The sequence below is a fragment of the Crocodylus siamensis genome, chromosome 4 (assembly GCF_052110815.1).
Source record: "Crocodylus siamensis isolate JL-2025a chromosome 4, ASM5211081v1, whole genome shotgun sequence".
Taxonomy (NCBI): Eukaryota; Metazoa; Chordata; order Crocodylia; family Crocodylidae; genus Crocodylus; species Crocodylus siamensis.
Window position 1 is genome coordinate 171,286,842 of NC_143398.1, and position 15,829 is coordinate 171,302,670.

Consider the following 15,829-nt stretch of genomic DNA (forward strand, 5'->3'; position numbering starts at 1 on the left):
CAGTCCACTCCTGATTCCAATGTCCACATCATTAATGAAGATGTTGAACCGTATGGGTCCCAGGACAGAGCCTTGAGGGACCCCACTGGTCACAGGGCACCACGATGAGTGACTGCCATCGATTACAACCCTCTGGGTCCGACCACGGAGCCAGTTTCCCAGCCAGCGGATCATGGTGGAGCCAAGGCCACAACTGGCCAGTTTGGCCAAGAGGTGATCATGGGATACCAGATCAAAGGCTTTTTTGAAGTCAAGATATATGACATCAATCTCATCTCCCTTGTCCAGGTGATAGGTCACCTGGTCATAGAAGGAAATGAGATTGGTCAAACAAGACCTACCCACAACAAACCCGTGCTGGCTATCCCTTAGGATGTTAGCCTGGGCCAGTCCATCAAGGATGGCCTCCTTAATAAACTTTTCTAAGATCTTCCCCAGGATAGAAGTCAGGCTAATGGGCCTGTAGTTAGCCGGATCCACTCTCCTCCCTTTCTTGAAGATCGGCACCACATTGGCCTTCTTCCAGTCTTTGGGCACTACACCAGAGCGCTAGGAGTTTTCAAAGATCCATGCCAAGGGCTGGGCTATGACGCTCGCCAGCTCCTTGAGTACCCTGGGGTGCAGACTGTCAGGGCCGGTTGACTTGAAGGTATCCAGCTTCTCTAGATGTTCCTTCACAAGGTCAGCATTTATGGAGGGTAGGGGATCCCCATCACCTGGATCTCCCTGTCCCATAGCAGGCACGGGCGTCCCATGGGACTGATGAAAGACTGACACAAAATACCTATTTAATAGGTTGGCTTTTTCCTGGGCGTCAGTTGCCAGTTGCCCCATCTGGTTTAGCAGGGGTCCAACGTTGCCCTTGCTTTTCCTCCGGCTCCCCACATATCTGAAAAAGGACTTTTTGTTGTCCTTGATGCTTGAAGCTAGTTGGAGTTCAGTTGCAGCCTTGGCTTTCCTGGTTTGTTCCCTGCAGGACAGGACCAGCGCAGAATAATCCTCTTTGAGGAGGGGAGGGAGGTTCATGCAGCATGGGGTAGTGGGATGCAGAGGGGATTGCTCCCCACCCAGCAGCACCCGGTGAGCACCAGGGCTTTTTTTTTTTCTCCAAGTGCCTGGAGCTGGGGCAGACAGGGTAGCCATTGTTGGGCTGGGAGAGTGGGCATGGGATGGGCCTGGCCTAGCCAATTCAGAGATTCAGCAGCAGCTGAATCTCTGAATCAGATTCAGCTGAATCAAATCACTGTCCCCCTAATTGGCTGAATCCGAATCCAAAGCAAATACTAGCAGCTTCACACAAGCTTACTAAGGAGGTGATAGTTCCCCACTATGCAGCATTGGTAAAACCATAGCTGGAATACTGCTCCAGTTCTAGGCACCGCACTTCAAGAGGGATATGGATAACCTTAAGACAGTTCAGAGGAGGGCTACTCGAGGATTCACAGGAGGTTTATGGGCCTACAGTTTAGATCCTTTGAGAAGAGATTAAAGGACCTGAATCTCTGCAGCTTCCACAAAAGAAAGATGAAAGGGGATCTTGTAGCCATCTACAAATTAATAGGGGGAGGGGGGCAGCAATAAATACGGCACACTCTGTTTACCAGGGTGCTCCGTGGTTACTAGGAACAATGGCCATAAACTGACAGAGAGAAGATTTAGATTAGACATTAGGTAAAATTTCTTTATGGTGAGGGTTTCCAAAATATGGAATGGACTTCCAAGGGAGGCGGTGCTTTCCCCTACCTTGGAGGTCTTTAAGAGGAGACTAGACAAGCACCTAGCTGGGATCATCTGACCCCAATGCTTTTTCCTGCCCAGGGCAGGGAGTTGGACTCAATGATCTACTAAGGTCCCTTCCAACCCTAAAAATATATGAATCCTTTTAAATCTATCCACCCTTCCAGACTTACATCCAACTCCGTCACAGCCAGACCTTCACATACCCATGGATGCTGAGATCCCATGGTCATTACCATGGAAGACCCCATCTTATTCTCCTCCAACCCTGGTCACAGAAATGGGACAAAGAGATGAGGGATCTCATCACCATCTAGGGTGAGGAGAAGATCCAGTACCATCTCTAGAAAGGGTACTGTAACAGGGATGTTTTCAAGTGCATTGCCCAGCAGATGCAGGCACAGGGCCACAGAAGGGATTGGGACAAATGCTGCATCAAGACTAAATGGATGAAGATCTAGTATAATCATATGCACCATGCCAACAAGAGGTCTGGGGCCCAGAGGCAAGTCATGCCCTTCTGTGAGGAGCTGTCCCACTTCCTCACCAAAGACAGGGGCATTGAGACCTCACACACTTATGGCACCACTTGGGGACAGGGTGGGGAGTCCATTGGTAGGGACTCTACCATAGGAGGTAGTGAAGGGAGGCCCCAGACAATGGGACAACTAGGTGACCACTGGTGCAGGTCCCTGGGGCCAGAGGGCAAGAAGTCAGCTATTGAAGCTGGCCCACAAGGAGTCTATCCCATTGGTGTTGGTCCCTGCATTGTCACAAGATGTGGGAACTGAGTTGCACCTGCAGCTAGACCTGAGCACATTTGACATCTTCTCAGGCATGGTTGAGAGCAGGAAACATGGCATGCAGGAGTGATCTGACACAATAGCAATTGAGACCCAGGAGCTGGAGTTGGAGCCCATGCCCTCTACCTCACTGAAGCCCCTCATCCACTGTCTTCAACCCTGTGGACCATGGCCAAGAATCCTGGCCCCAGAATACCATTCCCCTCACAGCTCCCATGGGTGTTCCAAACCCACTACTCTGAAACCTCACTGCCCCCTTTCCAGACATGCAGAGTATCCTCTAGCCCCCACACTACCAGCACAGTGGCTACATTTGCAGCATGACCCACAGGGCCCACAACCAGTTCTCCCCCAACTTCTGCTGATGAGTTAGGCATAAATCAAGGACTGCTTGCAGACTGGGACAATATGATTTGCCCCTACTCCTCAAGGCTGTGATGGGAGTCCAGGTACTGGGGAAATGTGGGACCTCTGGGGAAAAGAGAAAGGGGGAAGAAAAGTGGGGAGAAGGGTGATTTGCCTTATCTTAACTTCTCAAAGCACAGAGCCACAGGCTGCTAAATCCTTGGGAGGTTTCAGTCATTTAGCACTATCTTTTAGCACTGAGTAGACCATTCCCCACCTCCCTTCCCTGGACCATAGCCAAGGCACCAGACTACCCCATGCCCTGATCTTGGGCAGTTAGCAGCCCAACTCCAATTTTACAGGAACATAAAACTGCCTCATTCACACCTCCCTGACCTATCACTCAGGGCCATGCTCAGCTCCTGGGAGAAATGGAGCCTCCACCCAGCTGGCCAGAGCAATGGCATTGAAAGAGCTCCCACCTCACACCCAAAGCCAGGCACTCAAAGAGTTGACTGATCTCTGAAGATACAGTGTAAAACCCAGGTAAAAATGCCAGCACTCAATGCCATCCTGGTTGGCAGCATCATTGGACCAGATGGCAGAGAGAACACCAAGGTCAGGGATAGGATATAACACACAGCTATCTATGAGAACCACTAGAGTTGTAGTACAGCAGGAATGAGAAAAAAAATCCCCCCTGCCAAACAACCCCCCTCTCTCCCTCCCTCCCAATCTAAAAAATGCCCTGAAGTGATGGCAGGAGTCCTATGTAGGAATCATTATCTCAGATGATATGGTCCCACTGCCTATGTGAATCCTGAGTTGTGTGCCTGGAGAGGCTTGGAAGAGGAACTCCAGCACTTTCTCCTCCCCCCGCCCCTTGATGTGATCCCTGGGGAAAGTCCATGGGTGCCAGGTGACTCTGAGTCTCACAGTATAGGAAGCCACTATACTGACCCCTCAAGGCAACCCCTATCCCTTCTCCTGCAATCATAGCCCTGTCCTGGTCCTGGACCACACCCTCTACTCCAAACCCTAAAAGCAAAGCAACATCCACATCCTACTCCCATCCCCTCCTGGAGTATTCACAGTAGAAGATCAGTGCTGGAAAGCCAAGGGTGGCAGATGTCAGGACTCTTCTTAGATAGCTGGGTTTGGGGAACTTCTCTCAAGGTCAGGTCACAAATTGAGCAGTGTGTCAACAGCAGTGGTGACTGTGAATCCATCTGAGGGTGTTAGCTCATCCATCTGAGGGTGTCAGCAGAGCCACAGGTAGCACACAAGAAGAACTCTAATGTTGAATGGCACCCTGGGGTTCTCCAGTGTGCCACAAAAAAGATGGCCCTCCTCCAGCTCTAGAGCACCTCCCAAAGACTGTATCCTGCAACAGAAGCATAGAGTATTGGATGGGATTTTCCTGGGAGTAGTGGTAAAGCTCATCCCTCTGGGCCTAGCTGACTCTCACCAGGGAAATGCCCTGCAGAGACCCCACACTGAAATACGCCTTTTGTAAGGGAAGGACCAGGGGAGGAGGCAGTATAAGAGCTCCATTGGCATTACCCAGAGTGATCAGTCCCTGTCCACTCTAGAAAGGCCCGAGTCCTTGCAGGACCCTGGATCCCCAGACCTTCTGAGGGAGCAGAGCAGGTCCCCACCGCAGTGCCTGCAGATGGAACCAGGCCCTCCCACCCCAACAACCTGTTCCAGCACTACTTCAGGGCATGCTGCCCACCTGCAAAACAGGTGGGACCCCAATTTCCACTTTGCCAGGTGAAAAGCAGCAGTACAGATCATTGACCAATGTGGGAGAAGAGTTCAGATACGGGTAAGGAGATAATTGCTCAGGGCTTCACTGATCTGGATTGCCTGCTGCTATGTAGGGTCAGTGCCCCCAACATCAGCAGAGGATCTGTTCTCTCCCCAGTCTCTGTGCAACATATGCATGAGCTGCCATGCCTGGTCTGCACACTGTGCCTCTTCTGTTCAGGCTTCACAGAAGGCCTCTCTCCTGGCCTACAGATGTTGTAGAAGACATGCAGCAACAGTGAGTCATATCAGGTTCTCCTTGTACACCTTAAGATGTATGTTGAGAGCCCACCGGCATGCCCTGAGGCAGCCAAAGGCACACTTCACCAACATGCAGTGTTGGTTAGGCTGTAGTTGAAGTTCTCCTTCTGGCAGTCCAGCTGCTCCCCATATGGTTTCATCAGCCTGGGCAGGAAGGATAAGCTGGTTCACTGATGATGAGGGGAGAGATGACAACATTACTGATGACAAATGAAGGAGCCTAGGACTGTAGCACCCACTCTTCATCAGCTTGGGGAGTGCGGAACTCTGGAAGATGCAAGCATCATGGGCACTGCTCGTCCAGCTGGTGAAGATGTGGGTGAAGTGGCCCTGGTAATGGGCAATGCCCTGCAGGATGATGAAGAAGTAGCCCTTACAGTTGATGAATTCCTGAACAGCCTGGGTCAGGCAGAGAATAGGGATATGTGTTCTGTTCACATGCAGTTCTGCCCATGAGGCAGAAACCAGAGAACTCCTCCTGCAGGTTGACAAGGCAGATGAAGTGGTTTGTCAGGATGTCCTGGATGACCAGGCACACCTCCTGGATGGCCTCATCAGCCATGGTCTTGTCTATGCTGAACTAGTTAGCAACACAGAAGTAACTGCTGGGGGTGGCCAGCTTTATGACAGTGATGGCCACCTGCTTCTCCAGGGTCAAGGGTGGCTACATTCTTATGTCCTGGTGTGTGATGTGGGGGACTAGATGGGTGACAATGTCCACAAAGATGACCCAACACATGCAGAAGGTCTGGACCCTCTGTTCATCATCCCACGTGCCCAGGACAATCACCCCAGCACCCATGGCATCCTGGGTAGCCTCATTCTCATTGACCATGTGAAAGTCGATGACCAAGTCCAGGATGCTTGGCAGGCTCAGTGTGCAGTGGGTGGCCCCATGTAGGACATCCAGCTGTTGCTTTGGGGGCATGAAGCTGCATCCCATGGTGACCTGCTGCCCCATCACATTCACATGGATGCGACTGATGTCCCACAGCATCCAGTGACAGTCAATACAGGGTAACAAAAAGGACACTCCACTGCTCTGGGGTCTCCCTGCTTGGGCTAAGATGGCAGGTTGCCATAGTGGAGTACTGGCAGGCCAGGACATGGAGGCACATGCCTGTCTATCTGGGACTTTTCTGGAAACCTAAGACTGGGCATGGGGGAGGATCCATGGTGATGGGCCAGGTGGTTGGTGACATGCTTGCCCATGCCCAGCAGTTAATCAGGGTGGTGCAGGCTCTTGGCAGTCTCCCACAGCCTAGGGAATCCACGGGGCATGCTGGAAGGCATCCAGGAGTGCTTCCAACCTGCTGGCCTCAGGTTTTACAGGAAAACAATATTACTGAATTCGCTTAGTGTAGATTCATATTTAATGTAAATGCTCTCTGAAAATATTACATTAAGCAAGCATTGGGCCCAGGGCCAGAAAAAAACAGTAAACCCTATATTTTAGTGTGGCATGGCATGATAGTAAACTCAGCTTAAAACAAAAATCTTTCCTATTAAAAAATCTTTATAGTAATTCACAAAATATTAAGCCTTATGCAAATCATATAGCTACATTTTATATTGCATTCATAATAGCAATTAAAGGTAGGAAAAACGATGAACTGGAAGAGAGTTCCATGCACTGCATTTAGGTACTCCAGACTTTGATACAACTGAATAGTTAGTTACTCAAGCATATGTTCACACAGCTGCCTGCCTGAAGATGTCCACCTACCACCTGCATTCCCAAGCCAGCTTAGTTTATAGAATTATTTCTGGGGGGGTGGGGGCTGGTCATTTCTGGATGTTTCATTAGGGTTATGCATTGAAAATACACTCCACAATATTTTAAACATTTTATAACTATGCAGTACAAGATTAAATTCATATCTCAGCTATGAGTGTTCAACACGTATGCATATCAATGGAGTGTTGTCTACATTTTCAAAAATGAAATGTGTTTGTTATACATTTATTTTTTAAAATACAGTTTAAGTTCTGCAGAAAACATAAGCTGTGGAAAACCAAAGCCTTTCTGCAAAATGGATGAAATCCTGCCCCAGAGAAAATTTGGAAAAATTCACAATTTTCACTACAGCACAATTTCATCACATTCTTTTAAAACACAGTAGGAGAAAGATAAATTTCATCTTGAATTGCTTTTGCTATCGTACACTATTTTCCCTACCAATTTTATGTGCAGCTTGGTCCTCTTTCCATCCATTCAAATCTAGCCATCTATAGGGCTACAGATATAGCTTATCTGATGTGCACTTACAGTTCATGTACATATAACTATCACTTCCAATTTCTGAGCACTGGTCAGTTACTACTAGCCAATTCTAAAATATCACATCAGAAGCATGATAAGGTGATGGAAATGTGAGATAGAAGAACCTATCAGGGCAGCTATTCCATTCTTCAGGCAGACTCATGCTGGATTTCTCTGTCCTTTAACTACCACTAGGTCCTGGATAAAGAGAGTGACTCATTTAAATATCCTTTGACGCAACAAATTCCACTTCAGGTGAAGTGTAAGTATTAGGTTTTTTGTGTTTTATTCAGGATCACTTCAGAGGTTTGGAATCTTGGTAGGCTGATTTCAAATAGCTTTCAAATAATTTCCTCCAAAAAACCTTGACATGCCACAATGGCTCAGTTAGAAGTATAATAATGTTGAGTGAATGAGTCAGATAAAACCTTTCCCTGAATTTTATAGACTGCTGTCCTATTCAGGCCCGTCAAAATGCAAATGGCTTTTTTCATATCCCCAACAAACATACAAAGAGTAAGCTTTCTCAATCAACCCATTTACTTTGCACAGATGAAGAAGTTCATTACCAATGTGAAGCTAAAGGAATCCTCTTAAAGGTGATCTTGACTTTATTTGTTTAAAAGCTAGCAGGCTATGAAAACAAACACCAAATATCTACTGTTTTTATGAAGTTGTAAAAATACCAGTAGGATGATGATCCAATTCTGAGAGTACCAGGAAAGTGAAATATATTTCTTGTACTGGATAAATCTCTAGTGGTTTTCAGAATGATTGAGATCCATCATCTTTATCTCATCATGATCCAAACAATAAATGTTCGGCCAAACTCAGTTGACAAATACCCTAACAACACTATTACCAGTAGTGTTTCTTAAACAACACCAGTGCATTTTTTAAAAATACATTCTTGTATTCTAAACTCTTCCAGACATTTTAAACTCTGAACAACTTTTCAGTACTTCTCTGGCATCAACTATTTGAAGGCTTAGTTGAACTCAGTATCAAATGACTTGGGGAGGATATCAGCAGATCATAAGATTTCATAAAAGTTGTTCAAACATGATGTTAACTTTGCTGATCTTGAAAGCTGTCAGGAAAATAACTTTTCTATTTTGAGTGAAGCTACCTAAAAATAAGCCCCACACAAGAACAATCTTTCTGATGAAAGTAGGACATAAGTGGATAATGGTTTAAAATACAGAAAGGAGTGCTGATTAACATACTAGAGTGTGATTGTTATAATTACTTAGGTCAGAGAGATTTGTGATAATGAAATGAAGAAACAGTGTCTTTTGGATACTTTTGCTAAGGTATCAGCAAAATTGGAGAAAGAATCTGATGTTTCTTTTTTGTTGAGAATTTCCACAAACACACGCACACACATATATACACAAAACTTGACTAAAATGTACATTTTGCACTAAATTAAGAACTTAAGAAGGTAAGAATTGTCATTTACTGGGTCAGACCACAGGTCCATCTTGCACAGTATCCTGTGTCACTCAGTGGCAGGGAGTAGATACTGAAAAGGAGAGTGAATTAGATAAGAAGTACTATTAGAAGTATTGTTGATACTTCATTATGTTGACCTGTTTTATTGCCATTTTTTGTATTATAATAAAATCTTACAGTCCCCAATTTATTAAGCGCTCTAGTATGCTAAGCTCTGGTTAGACACACAAAATGAGAAAGTGCTTGCTCAAAGAGGTTAGACTCAGATCTTGCAAATATATATTCATGAGTTTAATTCCAAATTTTGACTAGTGCATCTAACTTCAATGGGAATATTTTGAGTAGGGAAGTGAAACATGCACCCAAACGTTTGCAAAAATCAGAGCCTACACAGACAAGACAAACAAAGGGTGTGAAGAAAAATGGGTGAAGTGACTTGCCCAGGATTATAGTCTGTCAGTCTCAGACATAGAAACACAACACAGATCTCCTTAGACTCAGTCTAATGCCCCATCTGCTAAATGAATGCTGCCTCTTCAAAATGTCTATTACATTAAAAACACCTTAAGAAAAACTTTTAAATGGATGTTTGCATTTACAATGCAGAAGATAACCACCTAAAACTTGACTTCCATGTGTCCACAATTTTTTCATGAGCATAGTTTAGGGGCAATTTTAGAGAGGTTGGCTTCACACACCAGGGTAATATAGCCTACACAGATTTGTTAGCGTGAAACTAATTAGAAACTGTTTTCCCAATGAAGTTTAAAGAATGAGAGCTCAGATACATTATTCACCTTTAGTCATTTATTCCATACTGTCCTCAAACATGCAGAAGGTACTCTAATATTAAATTTAACAAATTACAGGTAATTATTTCTGATAGGTCATTCCTCTTTATTATGGAGAAAAATAATTTGGTTTCTTTTTCTGTAAGTTTGCAGAATAAGAAGAGGTCAAACAACAGATGCAGGCTTCCATGTCTGGAAAGGGTTGGGAACCCCATATTTTGACAGTTTTTGATATTTCAAAGCCAACTAAACTTAGAGATTACACAAAAGAACAAAAAGCCATTTGACATAGGAGTCCTGACAGTTAATACAGGGATACTTTGCAGCTCCCTAAACCATTTAATACTGTGTTCAACTAAGCCTCCAAGCAATCAAAGCCAGTGAAACAAATGACTAACTGTTGCAGGAAGTGAAAAGTGACATGGCCCAGATATGCAGTTCACCTTACAGCCATATATTTTCTGTTGTCTCCTAAAATATAATCTCCAAGCTCTAAAGACCTTGAAGCAATGCTCAACTGTTATGGGATAAGATATAGGTTTGTGTTCCATCTTCCTTCTATTTCTTGTTTGACATTTTTTATTATTATTATTTTGGGGATGGAGAAAGGATGACTACTACTTCCTGAGAACATTTTACGCTGGGCCTAGGTCATGGAGGTAGACAGGATTGTAGCACAGGACATTACTTTAAGATTTGTTGGAAGCTCTATGACTGCTCATAGTCTCTCAAAATCTGTAAAAAAGTGATGAGATAACAGTGCTATAAATGATGTGCTTCTTACATGAAAAGTGGAGCTCATCTGACATTCAAACACCACACAAGAGCTTGGGAATCAAAGGGTGCCTATAAATATGCAGTGAGGCTGCTCCAACTCATTGTAATTACAGTGCATTGGAGCAGACTTGATTAACTGAGCCTGCTGGACTGTAGTAATTACTGCACTGCAGTAGACTCCAGTGCCACATGCCTCGGTGTCCCTGAGCTGAAAAATAGAGGCAAGGGTGCTTTAATTAAAAATTGTTTGACTAGCTTTAGTTAAAGTGCACCATTTTTCAGTATGGAGACGCAGATATACATGACGCTTCAAGCACTTTAATTAGAGCGGCTCTTGGAGCTGCTCTAATTAAAGCCTCTCGCCCCGCCATTCCCAGGGCATGTGTATAAATGCCCAAAAAGGACCAAAAGACCAGGGAAATATAAAAGATGACTAAGGGAACCACTAAAACAATTTGGTCAGATGAAAGAACTGGTTGAAGTTAAAACTCAAGCAAAATAGGGATGATACTTCAGGATAGAAGAAAGCATTTTTAAATGTTTCTAGCCACTGTAGAGCCTACTGTGGCTGAAGGTGCACAACCACGATTGGTTAAGTCAGCCTGAAGTTTAAGAATGTTATTGGATTCCTTCTTGATGTTGAACTCCCATATAGCATTAACAATAAGCAACATTTTCTACCATCTCTGGGTTGCTACCATATCCTATCCTATCAGATCATGACCTAGCCTCAGTTTTTCATGACTGTGTCCATCTCTATATTACATTCTCTAGATTACAGAAACTTAATACATCTAGGCATGAACCCTTGAGATAGATGCAGGCTACTGGGACAGAATTCAGCAGCTCATCTCCTCAGTACCCTGGGTTGCCTTTAACATTTTATACCTATCGTTGGCTGTCTACACTTGGTTCCTACAAAGATGTGAATCAGATTCAAGCTGTTGGTCTTTGGCCTCCTCGTGCTTGATGACCTAGGTTCAGGATACTTAAAAAAAACAACACTTAATGCTCCAGAATGAGCACCATAATCAACAGGTTTGCTCTTTTGGCATGATGGAACTCTTCCATAAAAGAAAAAGTTTTTCTGTGTGGAATAAATACTATCCTGGGAACCAGCTCAAAATACTTAAATGATTTGAGGAAGTAAAGACCATTACAACCTTCAGTCAGGTCCCATTCAAAGTGCAGGGCATATTTTGCTGACATGTCTTCTTTAACAAACATAGAAAAACATCAGTACTGAAAAAGATAACCAACCAAAACAAGACTCAGCTGTACACATTACTTTCTTTTGGTGACAGGATGAAAGCATAGACAAACCACATGCAACAAATTTAAGTCAGCAAGTCAAGTTGCTTCAGTCAATATGAAGCAGCACTCATCTTACATTGTATGAGAACATATAGAGAACAGAAAAGAATTTGATGACATTGGAATAGGATTGGCAAGCAAGTCAATTGGCCAGTCAAATATTGTCAACTGACTGTATATTTTTGACCTGTCAAATATTACAGTATTTTACTAAAAAAAAGCCCCAACCCCCCCTACATTTATTTGTAGTTTTCTTGACAGACATATTTTTTTCATTTTCTACACATTTCTTACTGGAAAAATTGTGCCTTTTTCTGTGTATAATTGGACCTATTGGCATTTTAAAACCATTTTGACTAATATTTGACTGAACTGTATATTTGACTAGTCAAATACCCAACCCTACATTGAGAAGAGGGTAAAAGAAAAAAAAAACTTAGAAGACTAAGAAAAAGGTAGACTGCAGTTCAATAAAGTATATAGCAAAGGCCCAAATACAAGAGATGTCACTTAAAATGGGGAGTAGCTTCATAAATGTACACCTTTGTTAGAGTTCTAAAAGAAGCTGACACAGAACTGTTTTATTAAGAAATATGATGGCTTTTATGTACCAGTAAATTCCTGGCCTGGCTTCAACATAACTATGATCATTTTGCCCATCACATTCATAGAATGCACTTGTTTTCCAGTGCATTGGATCTTAATCTAGTTACAAGCAGACAGGCTTTCAAATAAAGCATACAATCAGCAGTAATTAACACCTTGTTAGTAACCCTGTCACAGAGGGTGAAGACAAAAAGGTGAGAAAGGTCTAAATGATCCAATCATCCCCAAAAGTGACCTTTGTAGAAGATGATGAAGGAACTTGGGTAGGTCAGCTGGGGAAGACACTTACTGCCAGTCCTTTTCCATGAAAAAGGACAACAATTTTCAAATTTGTCAAACTGACATCTTTCTGGAACACTACAGTCACTTCACATTTATTACTTTGGAATTTACATTTGTGAAAATGGGCCTCTAATGCTGGGAAGTTCAAAACATGGTGAGACAGCAGTGCCCCCTCTCTTCTTTTTTACAGCTGGTCACACTTAAATGCACTTTAATTGTCTATAAATCTGATCAGAGACATACTGGGTCAAATTCTCAGCTTCTGTGAATCAACAAGGCTCCATTGATATCTATGAAGTTAATGGCAAGTGACACTCCTGGATAGCCGGCCCACAGTACATAAAGTATCCATTACTTCTATCCTTCTGCCCAATCACAGACAAAAAATTGCATTGAACAGAAGTACTTACTGCAGTTCTCAGCCTTTTTATTTCGGTGGATCACTGTCTTTTGGTTGGGTGTGCTGAAAAGGCTGCTCCAGTTGACTGTATGGTAGTAGCACAGATTACTGTTGTCAGTTATGTAGATGTTGCCTGCACTGATCTGCTTCAAGGACTGGAACTGTAGAGAAGTAATCCCCTGCTGCTTGAGGATAAGTAAGGAAAGGCCACTGGGAAAGAAACATAAATAGAAGTGCATTAGCCCTGGAATGTGGAATTTAAGTTACCTTGGTCTTTTCCATTAAAATGTTTTTAAATGTATAGTTTTGAAAAATACACATTTTCTATAGAAAATTTTTCTTCAATTTTTTTTTTTGAAAATTCCATTATTAGTTCAAGAAAAATCAAAATGATAGCCTTCCCAAAATCTCATTTGGAACGCACTTTTCAATTACATTTTCTGCCTTTAGAGAGAAAATAAAATTGACCAAAGTAACCTGTGCTGTCAGTGGACAAGTAAAAACCAAGTGCACCAGTACTCCAAAAACAATTTATGTAGAATAGTTGTCACAAAACAATTTGTAGATTTTGGCTTTTCTTTCTGAGTGGGGAGGGGGATGTTCTTTCCAAAAACATTACATTTTTCACAGGAAGGGATTTCTGAACAGCTCTAGAATTCATCTTAATTGTAAAATGATTATTGTATATCTCATTTGAAAAACGAATAAAAAAGAATAACTCAAAAAAGGAATTTAGTTTCAATTGTTGTCAATATCATTCATATACAACATGTTTTAAAGATTCAAAGGACTTCAGATATAGTTACATGACCATGGATAACTGAATGAATACATAGACCACTTGGTTTGAGGGTGCAAACAGACATAACAGTTGAACCATTGCAAGCATATCACTGAATGGGAATGGCTTTACAATTGTTCCTGGACAGAAGTATCCACACATACACTACTAAGGGTTTTAAGTAGAAACCTCCTCTTTTCGGGACTGTATTGCTCCCAAAATGCCACCAGAAGGTGGTAGAGTACTCAGACCAAAACGCCTTCCAGGGATCAATGAATTTCCCCAGAATTCCTCTAGAAGGGGAGGAAGACCTTGCTTGGGGCATGGGGTTGGAGTGGAGTGGTTGGCTGGACCCCTGTGTGTGAGTCTGAGTGGGCTGGATTCTCTGGGGTCCCTCAAGAACTCTTCCGTTTTTTCCAACCACTCAGTTACCTTTCATTGCCAGCAACTGCATAGAGATGTGTGTGTAGGGTGGAACCTGCTGGACGGGGCTGGCTGCAAAAGCACGGCACAGGATACAGGAAAAATTAACTCTTAATGAACCACTTCATTTTAAATTGAGCATGGAAATGGGTTCTAGTAAGTGCCCATTGTGCAATGGTTCTTCTCCCCCTACACCCACAGCTTTAAGTTTCCATTGGGCAGGACTCTAGCTCCCCACCATCACTACCCAGCAGGGGTTTACTGTTACAGGCACAACCATCCATCCACCACAAGCAGAGGGCTACAAAGACCCTCCCTCTAGAATCTGTCTTCCTCTCCCCACCAAATAAGCTTGGGCCTCCTGCCCAGGATCCCTAGCATTGATACGGTAGTGAAACTGAAACAGGCTTTGCGCTTTCCCCATCCCTTCACACTGTGGTCTCTATAAGCAATAGCTCTTTGGGCAGCAGAGTTCTGGCTAAATCACAGAGCAACTCCATTGCCCCGCAAGGGTTTGGGTGTGGAGGGTGAGGTGCTGGGTGGCTAACTAGTCATGGAATGCTCTGTGTCCATGCATAGCACTGAACCAGTTCAAGGAGCTCAGAAAAGTACTGGCTCAGAAAAGTATTTGATTTTACCAGCATGCTTTGTAACATTCTGGGAAGTTTAAAGTGGTCTAAAGTGGCCTGAGCATCTGGACTCTTGGGATTTAAAGTATATTTAGAACATTCTAAGCATTACATTTGTCCACACCTTGAGACAACAAAGGAGTCTTGCCAGTTTGTCTACTGGAACATGACAGTGCTGTAAGATTATGGTAAGGGAAGATAAGGGGATAAGGATGTTCATGCCACTACTGTTATTGGATGTTTGTAGCAGCTACTGAAAAAGTCATACAAGCTATAGTTTCATCTATTTTCACTATTTAAATTTACAGTGCTATGCTCATAAATATAAAAAAATAAGAGGTACAGGGGAGATTAATCTTGGGCTAGATTATAAACAAAAGAGAGAATGGTAGAAGAATGATATGGAAAATGGATTTAAGTCTTCTTTTCAGGTCAGATTAAAAGTCTTATTTCTTCCAATAATATTGTAAGCTTTAATGAAACACCTCCAGCCTGCCATTACATACTTTCTTCTTATATCACAGTATCTTGTTGTCTCATTTCTTTCTCATAGCAAGAGTAAGTCTTCACCTGTACGATGTCGATATGCCTTTGCATATTATTTTATGGATGCAAATGAATGAAGCCAAAATCCCTTTTCTGAGTATTATCTACATTTTTTGGATGGTTATAATTGTTTTCTAGCTATTCTAAATAAAAATCACTGCTTCAAAAAGTGGATACAGGGCTGTAATTCAATCTCAAGGTTTCACTGCTATTCATAATCTACTTGGGCTGTTGTTTACGATGTCAGCAGAATCCCTTGACGGATTTACAACATTTTGTGCAATTGGGAATGAGAGGCTACTGTATATATCATACAGATATATTGTTTCATTTCCCCATTATTTCTCACCATATTTTCTTCCCTCTAACACTGACTTCTCCATATCAGTTTTCATATCAAAATACCACTTGTAAAAGTAGAACTACCTAGCTATTGCAAGTCCCATATGCAAGTACAGGCATTTCAGTGTTCATTCTTGCATTTTACTTCTATTATATTTAGGAAGCAAGATGTACAATATTATGCATGCATTAGGAAATTCAAATAACATCTGAGCTAACATATTCAAATGTGGGTTTAGCTTATGCTAAAACATTACTGAATGGT

General features: G+C 42.9%; 1 protein-coding gene across 8 annotated transcripts in view; it reads right to left on the reverse strand.

The window, feature by feature from the left end:
* Positions 1–15,829, reverse strand: part of ERBB4 (erb-b2 receptor tyrosine kinase 4) — a 1,162,978-nt gene that overhangs the window by 284,160 nt on the left and 862,989 nt on the right. For all 8 annotated transcript variants that reach the window (XM_090044919.1, XM_090044916.1, XM_090044918.1 and 5 more), the window contains exon 12: positions 12,854–13,053. In XM_090044919.1, the coding sequence (XP_089901045.1) occupies positions 12,854–13,053 (200 nt within the window). The remainder of the gene's footprint in view (positions 1–12,853; positions 13,054–15,829) is intronic.